The 23,615-nt window shown below is 37.7% G+C and overlaps 1 protein-coding gene across 2 annotated transcripts in view; it reads right to left on the bottom strand.

The window, feature by feature from the left end:
• egfem1 (EGF-like and EMI domain containing 1) overlaps positions 1-22,893 on the bottom strand; it is a 57,423-nt gene extending 34,530 nt beyond the window's left edge. Inside the window, exons 1-8 of one of the 2 annotated variants that reach the window (XM_077541809.1) lie at positions 22,540-22,893; positions 21,036-21,170; positions 20,831-20,940; positions 20,565-20,669; positions 7,094-7,216; positions 3,949-4,071; positions 1,870-1,995; positions 1,627-1,749 (exon numbers count right to left, since the gene is read on the bottom strand). In XM_077541809.1, the coding sequence (XP_077397935.1) occupies positions 1,627-1,749; positions 1,870-1,995; positions 3,949-4,071; positions 7,094-7,216; positions 20,565-20,669; positions 20,831-20,940; positions 21,036-21,170; positions 22,540-22,622 (928 nt within the window). In that variant the 5' untranslated portion in view covers positions 22,623-22,893. Of the gene's footprint in view, positions 1-1,626; positions 1,750-1,869; positions 1,996-3,948; positions 4,072-7,093; positions 7,217-20,564; positions 20,670-20,830; positions 20,941-21,035; positions 21,234-22,539 lie in introns of those variants that run through there. The other variant, XM_077541810.1, reaches the window with a different exon arrangement.
• Between the last annotated feature and the right edge of the window lie 722 nt (positions 22,894-23,615).

Genomic DNA, 23,615 nt, shown 5'->3' with positions numbered 1-23,615 from the left:
AGAAAGAAAGAAAGAAAGAAAGAAAGAAAGAAAGAAAGAAAGAAAGAAAAAGGCTCCAGAGACAGCTGAGAGGTTTTAGAAGTGTTCAACAGTTACATTTATCACCTATGATTTTTAATTGTGCATTTAAAAAAAATAAAAAATTCCATAAAGACACAGGTTTTTCCCGTTATGAAATTAAAGTTTTTAACTGCAATTTTATTATAATTGTGCCTTATTTTCAGTGTTTTTAAGTGTTTAATTAAAAACATTTTCTCATTTTTAAAACAATCAAATGAACTAGAAATACGGGAAGTAAACATTGTATCACAAATAATAATGCTTAAATTTACAGAAATTGGATGTTTTTAATGACATTATTTTAAGGAAAAATGTAAAAAAAAAAAAAAGGTATTTATTATTTGTGTTTGGTGTAAAATAACAGTATATGACAGTATACAGTATGTAAATAATGTGGGACATCCTTCAAAAGATGTCAAAAAAATTATTAAAAATTTAGGTATTGCCTTATTTTCAGGGTTTTTAAATGTTTAATTTAATTTATTCACCCACTCAAGGGTTCTCCTTTCACCATGTCTCTTTGGATCTGATTTCAAAATAAATGTTAATAAATGTTACCATCTTTATAAAAGTCAATTAACAAAAAAATTATAGTAAAATTACACATTTTTTACTGTTATTTTTAATGGTTTTAAAGTTGAATTTTGTAGTTTATTCTTAAATAACAGACCCATGAAATTCCAGTACATTTGTGAATGTCAAAGTTGAATTTTACAGTTTATTCAGTTAAATAATAGACAAATACCCGTGAAATTACAGTACATTTGTGAACGTATTTTAACAGTCAATATATGTATTCTAACGGTCAATGTATGTTGTTGTTTTTTTTGGGGGGTTTTTTAAGAACAGAAATATTGTGTTTTTTTTACAGTTACTGTGATTTCATGTTATTTTACATTTGACGTAAAATTAGAGTTTATTTTTGTAAGTTAAATGTTATTTTTAAAACACAGACCAGAACTGTAAAATGAAAAGTAAAATCTACTAAATTACATTTTTACAGTGAAGGATTGCTTGAGCTGCTATATTGTGTTGTTAAAACTCATTCACTGCCTTTGACAAGTATACTTGTCAATTGTATTTTTTAGAGCGGTGCTAAATGGGGGCGAATCTGAGCATGCTCCACTGTAAATATCAAACTTGGAAACAACTTTACTGATGCCCAAACACCGGTAGATGACATCATTGCCCCATTTTATAGGAAATAAACACAGTTTCAGAGTCCATGGGAGAAATGGCTGTATTTTGGCAAACCTACATTTTTCTGCTGTCAATTATAAAAGAACGGGACGGGACAAAAAGTAGGGAGTCTATTCTGTTATTTGGTAGATTCGGTTTATATATAATTATTGAATGTAATATCACGTGAGTATTGGAAATGTAAAAATATTCTATAATGACTGGCAGTGAATGAGTTAAAGTTGGACAGTGTTCTTCTCTGCATATTTTTGTAGATAAACTTTGCAATTAATGCCAAGGTGTTGACACATTTTTAGGAGTTTACAGATTGACTCACCAATTACAACAACAAAATGTACAATGAGTGCACAGTATCTGATTCCTCACCTTCACAGCTCTTGCCATCTTCAGCCAGAGTAAAACCAGATCGACAGCTGCACTGGACACGGCCATCCACGGAGACACACAGCTGTGTGCAGCCTCCATTCCTCTCCTCACAGGGGTCCCTCACTGCCACACAAAAACATAAAAGGATGTGATCCACACATGCACATTCTATCATGGGTATCTTGTTGATTTACAGACTGTTTTGTCAAGGTCTGGTGGGGGTAATTAGGGCTGATGACTTACATTCACAGTGTCGCCCATCTGTCTTGAGCTTGTAGTTCTTTCGGCACTCACATTTGTAGTGATTGTTTCCCAAGTCGAGGCATTTGTGCTCACAACCTCCATTCAACACCACGCAAGAGTTTAGAGCTTAGATGCAGAAGAGACACACATACTTGTTAGAAAGAAAGTGCAGTTTTTATTATACCCACAAAATCTGGAGATGTCATTTTAAAAAACGTTTGTGGTGCCCTTGAGCGAAGCACCGACCCCACCTCCATCTCAAATGGTGCAACACTGTGCACCTCTTTCACTCTCTGAATCTCTCCTTGCATTTCTTGCATGTGTGTGATCTGGTTTTCCAAAGTGCAAGCTGAATTTTCCCTTAAAGGGACAGTGTGTAGAATTATTTTTCACTGTTCAGTTTGTTTTGAATGGCTATAAATTTCAATAATATGCAAAAATATATATTTTCTTTCACATCACTTCAGAACAGCAAGCAAGCGGCATGGACAGACAGCCCATTGATATGTAAGTCTGTGTACAGAAGGTTGACATGTTTCACCGCCATCTTTCTGCTACCGATACTGAAGGAGACAAACTTTGTGAATGTAGTAATTGGTGATAGGCTTGCAAAGTGTGGTCTCTCTGAGGCACCATAGTGTGCAATCTTCAAAATGTATGTGATTCGAATTTAGGTCATTGCATTCTATCAGTTCACCACTAGGTGGCAAAGATTTCTTCACACTATCTTGTTAAATGATTGAGTGAGTATTACAAATTAAAACCAAATAAAATAACATTTTGTGAAAAAGCTGAAACTAATATGTACTAAGCTAGGTACTGCTGGCAGTCTGAGTGACTTTCTAATATTTCCATCCAATTACTGTGGAGCAAATATGAAATATCACCTCTGTGCCTGGGTTTTTATGAGAAGAAAAACATTTAACACTGATGACTTTAGCATGCACCAACCTCAAATTCTGTCTTCCATGGCAAAGATACTACAAAAGATGGGGAGAGAATCACACTACATTGATGTAAGTTGTATTAACTCATTCACTGCCAGCCATTTTAGAAAATTTCAAAATTTTCAATATCCACACGATATTATGTTAAATAATTATATACAAACATGCTCTGCCAAATGACAGAATAGACTCTCCCCTTTCTGTCCCATTCTTTTATCATCGACAGTAGAAAAATGTAGGTTGCACAAAATGCAGCCATTGCTCCCATGAACTCTCAAACTGTGTTTATTTTGTATAAAATGGAAAAATTATGTCATCTACTGGTGGTTGGGCATCGGTAGTGTTGTTTACTAGTTTGACATATACAGCGGAGCATAATCAGATTCTCCCCCATCTCGTCCTGTTGAAAAAAAATGTAATTGACAAGTATACTATCAGCAGTGTTAATATCATCAATACTGATATTAATATAATCATTACACTTTAATGTATTGTACAATTATTTATGGTCATGGACATTCGTGAGCAGTTTCCTTTTCCACTGCTTATATATATTCTGGGCCTGGCTTGTGTTCTTTCCAATGACAACGGTGTATTTGTAGCCTACTTTAGTTACAACATAAAACGTTGCCTTATTCTTGCAGCCTTTAGTACACATTCACATCTGCATTATTGCATTTTGATATATGTACTTGCCACATGTTCACTTTTTTTTTTTTTGTGGTCCAAAATAATTATTGTATTACACAAACAAATTAAACAAGCCTAAACAAAACATATGGTAACGTTAACTTAATATTGTGTCCTGCAAAGATTAAAGACTTTCAGAGCTAGATTGAGCAAAGCAGCCCCAGAACATAACCAATTTTTGTCCTTCTTTCACAGACACGCCGTCATTTGTTCATGAGCGTGGGACAAAATACCTATCGACAGTTGTGCAAGTCTCATTGAGTTACAGCAATTAATTGAATGCAGTGATTGCCTCAATAGATTGTGAAACTAAACAAGTTAACCGTAACATTATTTCTGTCCATTTAATTAGGGCTGTGTTTCACAACCTTTATTGAGCCCATGTTTCTCATTGGGGAAAAAAAAAAAATCTCACAAAAGTGTTCAACTTCGAACTGCTTACCAATGCAGGTCCGACCATCAGTATGCATGCGGAATCCTTCCCCGCACTCACAATGATAAGAGCCTGGTGTGTTGATGCATGTCTGCTGACATCCTCCATTGACCTCCGCACACTCATCGACATCTGAACACACACAAATGTACAATAATATTAAAAATATCAGGTGTAACACTGCTTTGATTATTTCGCAGAGTGGTAGTAGAACATCAAAAGATGTGTGAGCACAGAATATTTCAGTCACCAGATTTTTAAATTTAAATTGATTAAGATTTTATAAATGATCAAGCTGTAACAATGTTTGCGTCCGCAACAGGAGACAATTCTGCAGTGGTGTGTTAGACTCCGAATCCTTGAAGATGACTGTCAGACAGAAAAACAACCCTGCATCCAGGCCTCCTTTACATCTGGACAACATATCAGGCATCCGTATGTTGTTTTGATAAATTTACTCATCACATCTTTATTAAGGCAGCTCTATATTTACATTGTGAACTTTTTTTCGTGCTTCTTTATGGAGCTGAAGCAGATAGCCTGTGCACTTCACGTCTGTCGGACTTTTTTGACAAATATTATCACGCAAAACACATATTTGGGGGGGGGGGGCAGATACATATGCGACGATTTTAAATATTTTCTGCTTAACTCATTTGCTCCCAAAAATTTATAAATAGTACATTCTGTTAAATGTTTTACGTGTCCCAAAGACGTATTCATACTTTTTTTCCCCTGTTTTTTATGCTCGTCTTTGATACAGCCGCTCAACTACATAGAAAGGGTGAAGAAATGGTAGTAATTACAAAAACGGCCAGGAGGTGGCAGCAGAGTATAAGAGATCAACCAGGGTCATGTTGAAAAAAAGTGCATTTACTCAGAGTTCTAAATAGATTTGTGAACAATGATGAAACCTAACTATATTCTAATTCTATTTGCTGTAAAACGGAAACAGTTACAAACGTACTTTTTTTTCCTGACGAAAGAAGAGACTCAAACCTTTATTTTGGTGGTTTCCATGTTTTTATAGCAATAGAACACAATATTGTGTGGGCCTTGCTAAATAAGTCAAAATCCAGAAAAACAGCAGGAAGTGAAGGGGATAGCTTCAGTAAAAAATGGCTGGGAGTCAATGAGTTAAATAACCGATCGACCCCACCCCGGATAACTGGATGGATGGATGGATGGATGGATGGATGGATGGATGGATGGATGGATGGATGGATGGATGGACGGATGGATGGATGCCTCGTCCATTTTTGGGGTGCTGAAGAATCCAAGCTCCCCCCCAAAATTTAGAAAGCTTTAATTAATTTGTTTTTACTGTATGTTCTTTATAACAAGCCAGAAAAGTGTAAACAAAAAATAAATAAAATAAAAACATCATATTTGTTTGAAACGATATTTGAACAACAAAATACAGCAAAATACTGCCTGCCAGCAACGCAACTGTTCTCAAAGGTCAAAATAGCATTGTGTGTAGGTGTGCGTGTGCTCCACAATCCAGACCTGTGGGAACTTTAGTTTCTTTAATAATCTCATGACTGTTTTAATCGTGAATCTGATATTGTGAATAATCCTCACACAACCACCTCTAAAAGAATTACATAATCATGAACTGTTCCATTACTCTGAATTGTTATGTGCATGTAATGCACATTTCGACACCAATTTAAAAGTACCTGCAGAGGAAAGTTAACAAAGTTATCAGTCTCTTCTAGTGAGGGCATAACTGAGAGACAAACTCTGGCTTCTAAGGTCTGTGTGGCAGTGGGAGTGGTGTCAGAAGTGCCCAAGCTTAAGGGGCACAAGATGTGATATTGCAGTGTAGTTTGCTCTAAGCTGCTGAGTATGCATCTACTCTCATAAAAAAGAGAAGTAACAGGTAGTCTTTTGTTTGAGGATGGAAGGAAATGAAGTCATAACATAACATTGGCCAATAAATGATAGCAGCTTCTTTCTGACTATCCTATATAAGGACAATATGCAGCGGTGTACAAAGACTTGGCTTCAGTTATCGCTTAAGGATCCAGCAGGCAATGATAATTTCCAAACTCCACAACAAAGATCCGGAAAAGTAGCCAGTCCATCTTCAAAAATAAAATCTCCATCTCTTCCCCATAAATTTAATAATATACGTATATCACACACAAAAATAAAAGAACTTCACACAAGCTGGGGCCTCTTCCGGTTGTCTTCTCCAGTGGTCGGCTGTGAGGATTTAAATTATTACTGACAATATCCTGTCATAAAGGTTAAAGGCCGAGTGTACTTGTTCACACGTGGAACGCTGAGAAATAAATTGTCCTCACTCAACATATTTCTTTCTGCCAGACTAAGAAAGTCAACTGCTTAGTTGACAGGTTTATACAGAGCATGTGCTGACTGTGTTTTTCATTCAACATTTTACGGCCTGGAGTCTAGACGGTTCATCTGCAGTAGGTCAATCAATGTTAAACGTACAGTCATTAATATGTACAATCATAACCCATATTTCATACAACAAAACAGAAACCATCGTTGTTAGTTACTGTGGAGCACGCTAGTTGTGTAGAAAGGTTGGCCATTTGTCAAATTATCAATTCACAGATAAATTCACAGGTGGTCACCCTGCGCTAAAGAGTGGGGAAATGTGAACAAAAGACATCTGTATCCATGTGTGTCGTTCCAGAATGGAGGTGATTGATTGTACATATGATAAAGTGCAGTAATGCACACTGACTTATTGTTGGCAGTCATCCAATAAATTTACAATGTTAGCCTATAAGAAACAATGCACATTCAAGTACGTACATGGAAAAAAAATAAGGTGCAGCTTTGCTATAGGGTATAAAATACATTCACATGTGAGTACAGTTGCCTGTATTTCATGTGCCACAGTAAACAGCTGGAGTATGATTTGAAAGGTGGCCCATATATAAATGTACCAAGAAGAAAGGCTTCCACCCAACACCTGGTTTGTTGATAACATCAGAAACCAGTTATCCATTCATTTTCTATACAACTTCTGCTTATTAAGATCACGGTTAAACTGGAGCCTAATTTGGCTGATTTTAGGCAAGCTAACCATTAGACGTTTGTCAATAAAATAACTTGTTAACGCTAATATAAAATGTGTTTGTGCACATTGATTGCATCCTGATTTTGTTCTTACCTTGACATGATTTGCCATCTGGCCCCAACTCACTGCCCTCGGGACACTTGCAGTAGTAGCTGCCGATGGTATTGCAACAGTATCCTTCACAGCCTGCTTTGTCCACCTCACATTCATTTATATCTGAAAGAAAAAGAAAACGTGACAATGCTTTTTATGCATCAATGACTCTGCAGACGTGGATGTGTCAAAGCAGGTTTACTGACAAAGATTTTAGAGTTAAATGACAATATGAAAATGTTGATTTTTTTTTTTAAGGGAAAAAAACAAAGAAGCGTTGGATTCCACAGCTGATACAAGAAAAATAAATTTAATCCTTGGCAACAAAAAATGAAATCAGCATTAATTGTGTTCAAAAGTGATAGGAAGAAGTCATATAAACTTATTTAGGCAAGGCAAGTTTATTTGTATAGCACATTTCATACAGAAGCTAACTCAATGTGCTTTACACAGGAAAGACAACACATGTAAGCATCAACAAATACTGTAGTTAACATTCAGAGCAAAAAAAGAGGGGTGGAAAAGTAGGTTACAAAATTTAACATACATTGACAATGTTAAAACACTATACATCAAACTTTAAAAACATTTAGCGTAAGGAAGTTTAAAAAATTAATCAGAATAAATACATGATTTAAAACTGTTTAAAATACCTAAATCAAAGGTATGAGAAAAAAGGAAAGTTTTCAACCTGGATGTAAAAGCATTTCCACTTGGGGCTGAGTTCACTTGTGTTGGCAGCTTATTCCATTTGTGTGCAGCACAACAGCTAAATGCAGCTTCACCATGTTTACTTCGAACTCTGGGTTCCACTAGTTGGCCCAAGTCTGTAGATCTCAGAGCCCCGCTGGGTTTGTACTCAATCAGCATTTCTTGGATATATTAAGGACCCAAACCATTCAGTGATTTATAGACCAGTAGCAGAATTTTAAAATCTATTCTACAGCTAACTGGGAGCCAGTGTAAAGCGTTAAGGACTGGAGTGATATGTTCTGATCACTTTGTTTTTTGTCAAAACCTGAGCAGCAGCGTTCTGAATGAGCTGCAATTGTCTGATGTTCTTTTGAGTTTTTTTTGTTTTTTTTTGCCTCGACAAGATGGCGTGCGCCGCCGGTGTGTCTGGCGACTCTCTTGTTTTGGCTGTTTGTTGATGGCGCTGTGAGCTACAACAGCACGAACGCAGCAGCTGCTTGTTTATGAGCCAGCTTATAAGCAAACTTAGCTTGTAGCAAACGTATGTGACGTCATGAACGTTGAGATCATGTCTCTGATCAACTGCTGAAAGGAGACTGATTCTGTCCTCTTTCATCTGTGACTGCTTCAAACATCAAAGCGTATGTAGGAATGGAAGAATGTTTATTTGTTGTGATTGTATTGTATTGTATTGGTGTTAATGTTTTATGTTATGTTATGTTATGTTATGTTATGTTATGTTATGTTATGTTATGTTATGTTATGTTATGTTATGTTATGTTATGTTATGTTATGTTTTTTTTGTGTTTCTGTAAAGCGCTTTGTGACAGCTGAGGCTATTTGAAAGCGCTATATAAATAAACTTGAGTTGAGTTGAGTTGAGAAGACCGTTACAGTAATCGAGTCGGCTGGAGATAAAAGCATGGATAAGCTTCTCTTGGTGTGCTTGAAGCATGCAGTCCTTCAGTCTGCATATGTTTTTTAGCTGGTAAAAGCCTGTCAGTAATTCATTTGATGTGATTGCTGAAAGTCAGGTCTGAGCCTATTAGCACCCCAAGATTTTGAACTTGGTCTTTGGTTTCTAAAAACAGTGACACAATCTGTTTGTTTGTTTGTTTGTTTGTTTGTTTTTGTTTGTTTTTTTGTTTTTGTTTTTTTCCTCTTTATTACCAAAAACAACCGCCGTTACCCCGGGTTTTCACCGGATGCGGTTGCGGTGCGGTTGCGGTTGCGGTTGCGGTGCGGTGCGTCTTGACTGCGTGCTCCGGTCGCGTCAATTTTTTGGTCAATCCACACCGGCTCCGCACAGCTGCGGTCCGGCAGCTCCGTCGCCGCCCACTTCCCAACGTGTTTCGCGGGACCGCGCGCGCGCGATCATGTGGCATTTCACAACGACAAACATACAGAAAGTCTGTGCTCAACAGAGAAGCAGAAAGAGAGGTGGACTTCTTTTGATTTAACCTTTTCTTCTTCTTCTGCTATGAGATTCCATGCAGCATCCTTTTTTTGGTTGTCCTTATAAAAAGGATGTGCCGTGTCATATATTAGTTTGTGGTTTTCCACCTCCAATATAAACCTCTCCTCGTCCATGTTCGCTGGCGTCTAAACCGTGAATGAGCACATGGCCCGGCGACGCCCACGTCACGTTTTGCTGAAAAGCTTGCGAAATAGGAGCTGGCGAGTGTTTTATTCTGAAAGGTAACCGGAAATTTATTTTGAAACTGCGTCGGTCTTCCTGTCCCGCTCGATGTGTTTTGTGCTAGCTTGCCATTTGCCGGAGGCCTACCGCTGCGGCGTCCGGCAAAAATAGAAAATAGGTCTATCCTTGCGGAAGGCCTGCGGCACGCCGCAGCTGAGACGCAGTCGACACGCAACGCACCCGCAAGCGGTGTAAACTGCACCATTCGAATGAATGGAATCTAATTGCTTGCGTCGCCGGACCGCACCGCAACCGCACCGCAACCGTATCCGGTGTAAACCCGGGGTTACATTGGTACATTAAAGCTACTCTAAGTAGGATTTCCCCAAAAAATATCTTAACAATAGCCTTTTTATTTGACCATTTATGACTGAAACATATTCTAATTAGTAGATCCACATCTTCGCTGTTCACAATGGGTACAAGCCTCTGGCCAATATTATTTAGGAAGCGTCCGGTCCGAATCCTTCGAATTTCCCGCCCTCTGTCTGCGGGATGTGACGTCATCCGCGTCATCGTCAGTTGTTTCCTGTCGCGCGAAGACGGAACTAGTACAGATTTTCGCTGCCCCAGACACCCGCTGTTACTCCGCGGAAGGCTGCTCAAAAAAAAAAAAAAATGAAAACAATGTCAAGTGCCAAGAAAAAAAAAAATCTAAACTTGATAGTGACCGACGTCGGGCAAGACCGAGAGTGAACATTGGTTTGACATTTCAGCGGTGGAGAGAGTTGAGATCGGACTTGGATTAGAAAAGTGATTCACAGCTGGCTTTCTTTCTACTCCAAAAGGTAAGAAGCGAGTATCTTGACATTTAGAAGAAAATGTGTTGTTTTCAAATAGCAGTAACCTCAAGATCGATCACTTCTGGGTCGTAACTATTGGGGTGAAAGTGAGGTGGACGGCAACATTTAGCCTGAAAGGGGCGGCAAAGTTGAATGTAATAGAACAGAATGACTGTATGAAGAACAGACTTTCCATTCCGCGGCGTTTCAATCAGGCTAAATGTTGCCTTATTTTCCTCTGTGAAAACAGCCTATTGTAGCTACATTATGCTAACGGAATGTGAACGGTACTACTGAATGGCGATAACATTCACGGCCGTATCACACAAAGTAGTGAATGGGTCTATATGTTTTTCACAATTGTCAATTTCCATAAATCACAGCCCACCTTTCGGCTAATGCACAATGACGCTAGCCTGGGGGCGACATACACTAATAATGACTAGAATCAGGTTGACGTCCGTCGAGCGGGGTGACTACAATACGTAACTGCATATTAACATCGGAATGAGGTCCAATTAATTGACGTAATTTGCACATTGTTTTGGAGTACAGCACAGGACTGGACTTCGACCGACTAAAGCAATATGATCTGCACGTCCCGTGGACATCAATTGTTTAGTGGGGATCGAGAGTCTCATTCCGTGAAGTGGCCAGCTTTGTATAACATTATAAAACTTCTTACCTCTGAAAACATAGTTAATTGGATATGAAGAGCCCAGTCTTCAGTATTGAGGTCGTGCACGTACGAGTGGGCGCAGCGTGTACGAGCGTGCAGTTTGTTTTCGGCCACAGGTGGCAGTAGAGATTTGAAATTTTAAATCTTACATATAGGTGCTTTAAAGTGGTACATTAAATTGCAAAATATGATAAGCTCTATGAACAGGATTAAGATAAAACTATGAACACAGCACATAATTAACAGGATACTTGCACAATTGTTGATCATAAGTGAACTTTTTGATTGTATTTTCGCACAGCTGAAAAGACAACACATTGAAATTATTGCCAGGTAGGTCTGTTTCCAAGTATCACCTAATGCATGACAACAGAGCTCAGGTATTTATCACTGCATTGATGAGATAAATCGGATTACATGCACATTTGTAATGACCTCCATCCTTTCTGTAATGGTGTTGTTTTATTGGCTGAATCCATTACATGTGATAGAAATCTGTGGCCCAGGACCCTTACTGCAGGGGTTCCACTTTTCTGTGTACAATTTTTTCCTGTATAAAGGATGCCATCTACATCAAATCATTTCGACAGAAGAGAACGCATGTCAGAATTTACTTAAAAGTCCCCAGGTCAAAGAAACTAGCTTGGGCAGTCAGTTTACATTAATATCATAGGAAACTGTGAAAACCAGATCACACAAAACAGTTGTTGTCCACAACAAGAGAGGAGACCAAGAGTGGCAACAAAGTGTTGCACTGCAGCCAAATGGAGACTGTGGACATTCATACTGCCGCATCCAAAGACTTTGCAATAGTGTTAGCTGACGTTAGTATGTGATTTTATTTTTGCTATTTCTCGTCACATATCCTTGAAGATTACAATTTTCTCTATAATACTGGTGATGTAATCGAGCTGGTTCACGGCTTTTTCACATCCTGAGTGTAAGGTGCCGATGCAGGGTGGGAGGGTTGAAGAAGGCCCACTAATTTGGCGACTTATGAAGCAATATCAGAGACTGTCCCAGAGCTTACTCTCCGAATGTATAAAGCTGCAATGGCTGCATGAATATTCTGTTCCCACTAGTTCTGTCTGAAAGGTGAAGGCAAAAAAAAAATAAAAATGTGCCAAGAAGACATTGTGATAGGGGGCTAGAGAGACAAGCAGAATGTTTGTGGATTACATAAGGGCACATCAGCAAGTAAATCATAACCTCGGGATACTAACACACTTCCTTAAAAGTCTTTAAAGATGTAAAATTGTCACTTTCTTTGATATAAACACACTAGTGAATGCATAGAATTAAACGTGTTCCAGACTCAAGTGGAAAGCGTTGTTGTGAGGCTGCTTTATGAATATGGATGATAACAGTTTCTCATCCGGTAACACGGACAACACACAGCTGCTTAAATGCTCTTATGTTCTCTACAGACAAACTGATTCCAGAGCTCTGTGTATATCATTAAGTTTTACTGGCATAACTTGTTTTCTACACTCCACTTCTGAATTTCTCAAAGGATCTCCACTCTTCCTCCACCAAAAACAACCTCAAGTATTCAGGCAGCGGATAAATCGATATGCCATTTGCCAGTTGTCATTTCCGAGGATGTCTTTCAGCAGGAGTCTACGGTATATAGAGTTTTTTGTTTTGTTTTGTTTTCCTCAACATTGATAAGGAACCTGGAAAAGATTTCAGAGTTCAGAGCTAAGGAGGTGTGGGAAATTGCATACCTTTCCTTGGGAAAAGAAAAAGTTGCCATGAATTACTCATTTTCTCCCAAAAACGTATTAATACGTTACATTTTAAATATTACCATGGACCCAAAAACATACTTATATGTGTTTTTATGTTTTCTTATGCTAGAGCATACAGAAGGGTTTGATGCAGCCTCTGACCTGAAGAGGTTGCTTCAAGCAATGGTAATTATTATTAAAAAAAAAAAAAAAAAAATAAAGTCCAGTAGGTGGCAGCAGAGTATAAGAGATCAACCAGGCCATGTTGCAACAACCTCTTTTCCCCAGTGTTTTGAACAGGTTTGTGAATAATGAGAAAACTTAGCTATATTCTAATGCTAATTGCTGTAAAACTGAAACAGATGTATGTTGTTGCTTTTGTTGTTGTTGTTTTTGTTTTTGTTTTGTTTTTCCCCTGCTGAAGGAAAATACTCTAATCTTTCTTTTAGTAGGCTCCCTGTTTTTATAGCCATAGAACACAATGTTCAATGGGCCTTGCAAAATCAGTTAAAATCTAGTAAAACAGCCAGGAGTGAATGAGTAGATACTGCCAAAGTAGTGTTTAGAAGACGTTTTGAAGACAGGCAAAAGAGTCTCCATGATCAAAACCACATGTTGCTGTCACTTTACATAATAGAAGAGCCCAAATGTCCTTGGGATATTGAACCATGAATTTCTAAATTAGAGGAGATAAGGCTTTATTTCAAAAAACATTTGGCACATAAGCATATGCGTGTATGAGTATGATCTGCATACAGTAAATGTTATGTTTCATTTGTGTGACCGAGGGCTGGGAAATATGGGCTCAAATTCATATCACAATATAAATAGAAGTGTAAAAACTGTAATGTATGTGTTTCTGAATGGGTTAGCACAAACATTGTGTAGCTGTTGTACTTTGTATTAGTTTCTCTGTACAGCACCTGCTAATTTGCTGTTTATGCTTTTTTATTCTATTCTGAAATGTGGTTCCAAAGAACTGCTTTCTTGTAAAGACCCTGCAATGTGAATTCAGAGATTTGTTTCTAGAAACATTTCATATGGCACCATTGCAAGTTATAGTACTTAGTTTTTGTATCACAATGTCCATTTGTACCACTAGAGAATTCAATTAACTAGTAAGTTACGCCTGCAATCAAAAAGTAATCTTCCCTGGACAGAACACCTCAATATTATTTAAAGTGTTGTGTTTTGAGCTATTTACGACTCATAATAAGATGAAACGCAAATCGTACTAGAGTTTCTAACAAGCAAGAACTATGTGCAGACTATGTCTGTCATGTTGTGTGATTCACAGGCTGAATAATGGCTGCCAGCGATTATCTTTCCCTAAAATGTCTATTATGTGGACCCACAGAACAGGGCACAACACAGACCAAGGTGATGTATTGGACGACATAGCCGTGGGTCTCTGGCATTCTGAAGCATGTTAGCCGGTGAGCTAGCTAGCAAGCAGCTAGCACCCAGTCATCGTGGCATGGGAAAAACCCCGCGATGACTCAGTGGGATATATACTAGGCACCTGAGGCATTAAGTGGTTGTATTTTCACTGGTCCAACATATGCATATAGGGATGCATATATGCTTGTCAGTTGACATATGAATGAATGTATTTGAGTGATGGTGACTGTTGAGCGGGCCATGTTTTCAGTGGACATGCCCACAGTGACCTAGTCAAAGCGAAGCTAATTTACATAACGAGAAATCCAGCCGTCTCATCTGCCAGATGTTTTGGACAAACTAAAATAACTTGAGAAAATGGTATCCTGGGCATTTCCAACTCAAATTATAGTTCGAATCTGATAAATAAATAAAAACAAAAACAAAAATGTTTTTTTAAATAAATAAATAAAAAAAGATGTTGTCTGGAACATTTAACAAAATTAACTAAGAGGGAATATTGTCTTGTTTTTTTTTCTGTTTGTTTTTTTTTTTCAGTTACAGTATTATTCCGTTTAGGCTTTAACTTCATTTTATCAATATCATAACATGAGAAATTGCATGGTGAAAACTCAATGGAATAGTAATTATTCCAAGACTAGTAGACTTAATAAGATTCAAATCTGAAGTAGTCTTATGTATGGTATATATAATCCATCCATCCATCCATTTTCTTAACCGCTTACTTCTCACAAGGGTTGCGGGGGTGCTGGAGCCTATTCCAGCTGACTTTGGGCAGTAGGTATATATATATATATATATATATATATATATATATATATATATATATATATCATTCATTATATGTATTTGACATAATATTACCAAACAAAACAGAGTTCCATTTTCAACAAGATATCTTTTTAAATTCTGTAGTCTGTTCTTGTTTTTGCTGTTCCACATCAGGAGAGAACATGAGAACAGGTTTGCATGATACTGTACATACACCCTGCATATAAACAGCAGGTGTGTTTGATTTAGTAGCATTGTAAATCAAAGCTGTTCAAACATGAACTTTGCAATTGGGGTGAGAGGTGTGTCAATGGGAGACAGCCTAACTATTTGTTACTGTACAAATACTCATTATACAAGTCACACATCTAAGATCTGCTTGGCACAACTTTCTATTGTGATTGTGTGCAATATACTGTAACAGCAACCAACCAAACCACAACCAGTTTGATGTCAGTATTGAACATGAATAACACAAGCTAAAGAGTAATTGTTGGCATCAATTTAGTTGAACCTTGAGCTATTTCAGCTCTGTTAGTACTGCTCTCCTTTTAATTATTATTTGCTGAATTTGCCAAATATTGCAGTACTTCAAAGATTTGCCGGCAAGTTTGCAAACCAGTTGTCTACTTTGGCGGCTTTAATCATTGCGGGTTGCTATCTAACTGCAAAGAGTCTCACAAATAGCTTTACAAGGATATTCATAATGTAAGAGTAGAGCATGAAATAAGTTTATAGGAGTATAAATGACCAATAATCACTATTTATTGGCAGTGATAGGGGGCCCCAAAATCAAATTTTACTTAGGGCCCCATTGGGGCTTGGGTTTATCGCTTAAAAAAAAAAGTGAGCTGAAACCTTAGAATGTGTGGAAGACAAACAATCCTAATCTCATTTGTCCCTCCAATGTGTGAAAAGCAAATAGTTTGGGTCAAAACACTCATAGCGGAAAGGTGCCTCTATAACACATACTTGTGACATGCTGTCCTAAAGAAGGTGCTTTGGTGAGCTAACAATCAAATATCCTCAGGTCACTTTCAGTATTCACAACAGTACCTATGTGTTACCGGACAACAGGTATAATGTATTTGTTTCTTGAATGCATACAATGCACTTTGGATTTGGTGGTTTAAGGTCCCAAGCAAGCTGAGTAGTAGTTTTTTATTGCAACAAGACTCAGCAGAATTAGAACCTTCAAAGTAAACCACAACCTCTCGAGAAATTCGACCACCTTTAACAGCCAAGAAACCCCCACAGGGTAACCTCCTAATCAAAGCTCCAAGTCGAGTCAAAGGAGAAGACCAGGGGGCTCATTCATAAAGCTGTGCATGAGAACAAAAGTACTTACGAACGAAACCAAAACCTCACATACAGGACTGTCTCAGAAAATTAGAATATTGTGATAAAGTCCTTTATTTTCTGTAATGCATTTAAAAAAACAAAATTGTCATACGTTCTGGATTCACTTGGAAACACTTGCAGGTGTTTCGAGTTAATTAGACGATTCAAGTGATTAGTTGAATAGCCTACTAATATATATTTTTGATGATATTCTAATATTTTGAGATAGGATATTTGAGTTTTGTTTAAGCTGTCACCCATAATTGGCAATATTAAAATAATAAAAGGCTTGCAATATTTCAGTTTTTAATTGCATTACAGAAAATAAAGGACTTCATCACAGTATTATAATTTTCTGAGTCAGTCTTGTACACAGAAAAAAAATTGAGATTTGTAAAACAATGCGTAGACACACATGTGCACACCTGCACGCAATTTTCCTTTATAAATGCCACACGATCCCAATCGGCAATCGGTGTGTGCAGGAGACTTCATGCTGTTCCACCCTGCAAGTCCGCCTATACTTCACCCCATATTTGGCAATGCAAATCAACTAATCTACGTATTTAGCAGAACATGTTGGCAAACAGCAAATCAAAACAATGGACAGTCAGGGGAAAGGCAAGAAAGAAGGCTAACTTCATCACTTTGTACGATGAATTTTTGTGTGAATAATAATTTAAAAAACGATTTTAAAAATGATGTATATTAATACCCTCATTGGAGAGGTTGAGTCACGGAAGGTCGTGATTTTTGGGAGTACACAGCATGGTGCTCGCCAATAAAAACAAACAGGCCGAGTTGCGAAAATTCCGCCACAGGGCGCACAGTGGCAGATTATTAAAAAACAACAACAATAATAATCCATCCATCCATCCATCCATCCATCCATCCATCCATTTTCTTGACCGCTTATTCCTCACAAGGGTCGCGGGGGGTGCTGGAGCCTATCTCAGCTGGCTTTGGGCAGTAGGCGGGGTTCACCCTGAACTGGTTGCCAGCCAATTGCAGGGCACACAGAGACGAACAACCATCCACACTCACAAGCACACCTAGGGACAATTCGGAGCGCCCAATTAACCTGCCATGCATGTTTTTGGAATGTGGGAGGAGACCAGAGTACCCGGAGAAGACCCACACAGGCACGGGGGGAGAACGTGCAAACTCCACCCAGGAAGGCCGGAGCCTGGCCTCGAACCCGAGTCCTCAGTACTGGGAGGCGGATGTGCTAACCACTCAATCACCACACCGCCAACAATAATAATAATAATAATAATAATAATAATAATAATAATAATAATAATAATAATAATAATAATAATAATAACAATAATAATAATAATTTGGTCATACAAAAGTGAGCATAAAAAAATACCGACCAATTTTATTGTCTTTATTCAGACTTTACTAATGCACTAGGGAAGTTGAGTCAGAGGCAAAAATTAGGGGATCAATAGGCTCATTATTGTTATTATTAGTAGTATCTATTATTATTCCCAACATGTTGCTTATGGATCTTCATCCAACATCACGGCTGTGTGGATTGCATTGTGAACGTTTATGACAGTATTGGTGCGTATGTTTCTTCCTTTTATTAATTTGTTTGCAGTACAAAAGCCTACAATGATATCAAGCTCCATAGCAAAGATGCTTGAAACAGATATTTTTTTATCCTTATTGTCTTGTGTCAATATAATACTTTTGTTGTGTGGCGCGATGATGTAATGCGTGCAGTATGTGTCCACATTAGTTGCCGTTAATATGATTTGTTACACGAGTTTGTTTCAAGATAGGTGATCAATGAGAGAAGATCAGCGTTTACATTTTTTCAACACAGGTTTGGCACATTTCTTGAAACTGAGATGACATTTTTAAAATACCATGGACAAATCCCAAAACCACCTTACAATTGGTGTCAACTGAATGGCATTTCTCCTTGTCACTCAAGTCACTCAATGGTTGAGGAACCTTCAGGTTGGGAGACGGCCACAGTACCACCTGAGCTACGCCACTTCTATTGTTTGCTGAGGTGCAACATGTTTTTGGTCTTAGAGTTCTGAAGATTCCAGTTGACACAAGTGATATACTAACACACAGCAGGAGCTCTGTGGCTCAAGGAGTCGATCGGCTTTCTCTGAAGGTCGTGAGTTCATTCCTCAACCCTTGAGTGACTTTTATTTATTTATTTTTCAATTATTTATTTTACTCTCTTCCAAATGTAAATTTTACTCTAAAATTGAGTCTATTTGGTCCCACTCTAAATAGAGTCAAACTTACTCTACAAAAATTTACTGTGTAGTGAAAATGTTACAGTTGTTGGTTCTTTATTTATGCTTATGTTCTGAGGTTGGATCCCAAAAGCGCAGACACAAACAAGATTTTAACTCTTTATTCACATAACATCGAGAGGCGTAGAACGAACTTGACTAGACGAAAAACAATGAGAATGCATTGTGAATCACGAGACGCCAAGCCCCCTTGGGCTGCGGAGATGCACAGAGGAACAGTGGTAATAATCCGACAAACACACACTTCTCGGTTTGGCTTAAATAGAATTGACTGGATTGGCTGTGGCTAGACATGTGGGTAACAGGACTGACATGGAATTATCTGATTGGCTGTTGACCAAATAAAGGGATTAAAGATCCTTGACATCACATAGCTCCTGACATCACATAGCGTTTTTCCAGTTGAAACCAGATGATGGTTAACATCAGTTCAAAACAGACACTTGACCTCACGGTCATGACCCAAACATAACCCTTGCATGACCCAAACTTAACCCTGGCATGACCCAGTCATGACAACGCTGTGCGCCAGATATAATTTTAGTTATTCGTTTTTTGTTGTTCATAAATACAGTGGAACCTCTACTTACGAACGTCTCTTCATACGAAATTTTCGAGTTACGAAACGCCTCAACGGTAAAATATTGCCTCTTGTTACGAATTAAATTTCTAGATACGAAAGGTAAAAATACATTACCGAACGCAGCATACTTTCGGCTATGGCTATTTGCTACCATAGATACCTATGAGCATAAATACTAGATCGGTGTTTGTACATCGTTCTGGCATCCCATTGGCTAAGAGGAACCTCTACCATAGGTAGCTATGAGCATATACTAGATCGGTGTTTGTGCACGTTTCTGGCATCCCATTGGCTAAGAGGACCCTCTACCATAGGTATCTATGAGCGTATACTACATCGGTGTCTATAAGCGTCCTCATCATTCATCCCGCGGCCCATGAGGTGTTCCGATAGTTTTTGGTAAATGTATGAACTAACGGCCAACGAATTTGTGCAAAAATTCAAACAATTGGTGATTGATGAAGGCACAGTAAGTTTTTAATTGCGACGAGACGGGCTTTTTTTTTTTTGCCTCACCATACCGGAAGTTTCCATGAAGTTTCAGAATTTAAGTTTCAGTTTAAAAGAATCGCCCAGAAAAAGTGTTCACCAGTCGGGCGTTTGCTCACTAAGATGATGTTTGCCTTGGACATTTCCGAAGGATTGTTTAAAAAAGAAAAAGAAAAAAAGAAAAAAAAAAACACTTCTGAGAGAGGAGAACATGAACCAAAGAGGGCAAAAAACGATGAGGACATCAGTTAAAAAGGTAAATGACCATCATTTTTATTCTTTACTCTATTCTTTGTTTTTTACATTATGCACAACTCTCATTTATTGTACAATAATCTAATTGTAACATGTATTTGTTACATGTTTTGATGCATTTTTATGCTTTATAAAACATTTATGTCTGAATTTTGGGAGGCTTGGAACGGATTAGGGCATTTACATGGAAAATGCGTCTCTACTTACAAAATTTTCTACTTAAGAACTTTCTTCCAGAACCAATTAATTTCGCAAGCAGAGGTACCACTGTATACAGAATTTGGCTTATACTTTCTTTTGTTCCACAACTTCCACTCTAATGTGTAAGTAACTTTGTGTGAATAAATAGTGTTACAATGTCCTTGACTGAGTGGAGTATGTCAAACCGTAAACATTGAAAACTGCTCTTGTAAAATCCTATTTTCTATTCTACTGTTTGATATATAATTATATTTTGTTAGCGGTGCCTCTGCTGTTGTGATAAAACATCTAATTATTTTGACTTGCAGTGCTTACAGAATGCCAAAGGGACGATGCATTGTGGGGGCACTGACTACTTGTATGACAGAAATTTTGGCCTCATTTTCATCGTACGCAAGCTTTATAAAGAAGGCCCCTGAACTTGGAGCTTTAGCGAAACATTGTGCTGTTGAGGTCAAAGCTGCTGTATGCAGTAAAAATTGATGGTAAAACTTTAATGGTGAAGTGGTGGAAAGGTTACAGTACAGTAAACAATAGGACAATAGCAGTCAAAACTTACCATACTGGCATCTTGTCCCTTTAAAGCCTTTTGGACAATGACATATATGATCCCCACTCTCTGCACATCGACCTCCATTAAAACACATATTGGCACTGCATATCCCTAAAGGTGTGACATATAATAGTGTGACATAATCATGATTATTATTTATTTATATATTTTACTGTACGGAAAGTACAGTTAATGTGTGAAATTATACACTTGTGATTTGTTTGGGTTATCATGAAGACTTCGTATACTGATATTTAAATGCTAATACCCACTATGTAAACAGCCTCCTTCGCCATCCCTTTGAGTCCAACCAGGGCAGCACTTAAAAACTGTGTGAATATCTGTCCTGTACACTTGTCTGTATGTTGTGTAGTATGTTGTCCTGTGGAGAGTAAAGTTGCTTACCAGGTTGTAATAACTACATTTCACCATCAAGATGATGAAACATTCAATGATGGAGAAAGAAGTAGCTCTCACCTCCTCTCATAACCCGTACACCAACCGTGGCCTTTGCAGCCCTGCCTCCACACCTTCACCATACGTGTAAAAGCCTGAACACAAGGCTGAGGGACCCCCGAAAGAGACATCTCCTGGTCGGCACAAACATTGGGCCTGCAAATGAGGAAAAATGATTTGTGCTCAAATATTGTGTCGTATAAAAATATAAACGCAACACTTGTTTTTGCTCCCATTTTTTTATGAGATGAACTCAAAGTTCTAAAACTTCTTCCACATACATAATATCATAAACCAGTCTAAATCTGTGATAGTGAGCACTTCTCCTTTGTCGAGATAAGCCATCCCATCGCACAGGTGTGCCATATCAAGATTCTGATTAGACACCATGATTAGTGCACAGGTGTGCCTTAGGCTGTCCACAGTAAAAGGCCGCTCTGAAAGGTGCTGTTTTGTTTTTTGGGGGGTTCAGAAAACCAGTCAATACTGTTCATCTCAGAAAATGGAAACAAAAACAAAAGTGTTTATACATACCGGTAGTTTGTTGCTTGGACAAATTTAGAAATTACATATAGTTGTATGAGAATAAAAAAACATTTAGCTTTTTTAAAATATATTAATGTTTACAATTAGTGGCTTGGCCGTTTTTCCAGCATATTGGGGAGGAAAAATCACTATTACATGACACACCACAACAAAGCATACAGTTAGAGACATCAGAGAATCTGCAGCTTCAGCAATTCCATTTGCTAATTAAAAAAAATGTTCACATTAGCTTGACACCCGATTTAATCCTACAAACATCTATAACATTCTGCCAAATGCAATGTGCGAGTACCTGTAGGCTACATAGAAATAAAACAGTAACTGTTATCATTCAAAGAAATGTAAATTTGTCTACAATATAAGTATACCTTGTTAACTAACACACATGCACATGTGAACAGACCATATAGCACAATTGGTTTGCTTTGCCTTATGTAGGAATCACTCCAAGTTATTAGGGGTTGTCAAGTGTCCTTAACTAAGCAGGGTCCACCTCAACCAACCATCTGGCTCCAATTCAAAACAGCCTGAAGTTAATTAGAGGAAGTGTCCAGCTTTTCTTGTCATTAAAAAGTTTCATTTAACCTTGCCCAATACACTGTATTTATTTTAATAGACGTCTGCTGGCTAGACATAAAAATCTGTTGGAAGGCAAACAAATAATTCCAACCATTCATTTTATAGGTTATTTGCAAGTGCGAACTCTAGTGGTCATCGGGCCAATTAGGAGAATAGGATTTTCAATCAATCACTGTATGGTTGAGTGAGCTAGTCTACAAATGTATAAATAAATAAAAAAATAAATAAATAAATAAATAAATAAATAAATAAATAAATCTTTGATGTGTGCCAATTTGCTCTCACAGGCTTACTCTCGTGTGAACATGCAGCTAATTTATTTAGCCTACATTTTTCATTTAAGTTAAGATATTAACGTATAACATACACCCTACATCCTATTTTGAAACAATCTACTTACATTCCGAGTTGCAATTCCAAAGATGTCCCGACGTGCAAGGTGCTGAAAATTATCAGACACAAAGTGAAAATGTCTGGGAACATATTTTCTGTCCGTTAGCAAGCCAATAAAATCATTTGGGTGCCGTGAAGCCTCTGGGTCCAGCAAAGGAAGAACATGTTGACATTACATTAAGATAATCCGTTTTGAGACATGGCTCGGAAAGTTGGTACAAGTCTTTAGTGTTCCGTAATGTGGTCCCGACGTGAGCTCGCGTCCGCTGTGAGAGGATGAAGGTCGTCATCTCATGTCAGCAGGTTTGCGCGTAAACGCACCACCCACAGTCACAGAGTGGCTTGCTGAACAAGCCCCAGAAGCACTGACCTGGAAATCAGGAGTTCAACGTAACACCAGATAGATAGATAGATAGATAGATAGATAGATAGATAGATAGATAGATAGATAGATAGATAGATAGATAGATAGATAGATAGATAGATAGATAGATAGATAGATAGATAGATAGATAGATAGAATAATTTCATTACATTTTTGTATGATTGATACAAAACATTAATACGTTTTGAATAATAATTTATGACTGTATTTCACAGCTAAAATTATCCAAAGCCCCCAATTCACCATCGCAAGTAATAAGAACGTTTCAAAAGAAATAAACAAAAATATTTTTAATGTTGATATTACTCAAATTACTGGTACAAAACTAGTTTCACAAGTTTTTTTTTTTTTTTTTAATGATATGAGTTTTACTTTTTGAATTGAGCTACTAAAATAAATAATTTTTTTTCTGATATTCTGATTTATTGAGACACACTTTTAAGTGTAAAAAAACACACATATTTTGTTTAATGGCATTAAGAGTTTTATTGCAACAAATAATACATTATACACTACATTGCAGACTACTTTCCACATGATGTTGATGTTCATTCACAATTAAGTCACTTTGTTACTGTTTTTATGAGTTTTGAAGCCGCGAGGTCGCCATATTGCCATGCCAAAGAAACGTTTCTCGGCATATGATCCTATATATTTACACTTTCGAATTTGGAGAACATTTGAACATCGGGTATCCT

This window comes from Festucalex cinctus, chromosome 13 (assembly GCF_051991245.1).
Source record: "Festucalex cinctus isolate MCC-2025b chromosome 13, RoL_Fcin_1.0, whole genome shotgun sequence".
Lineage (NCBI taxonomy): Eukaryota > Metazoa > Chordata > Actinopteri > Syngnathiformes > Syngnathidae > Festucalex > Festucalex cinctus.
Note: the sequence above shows the minus strand (reverse complement) of the source record. Positions and strands in the feature narration are given on the sequence as shown.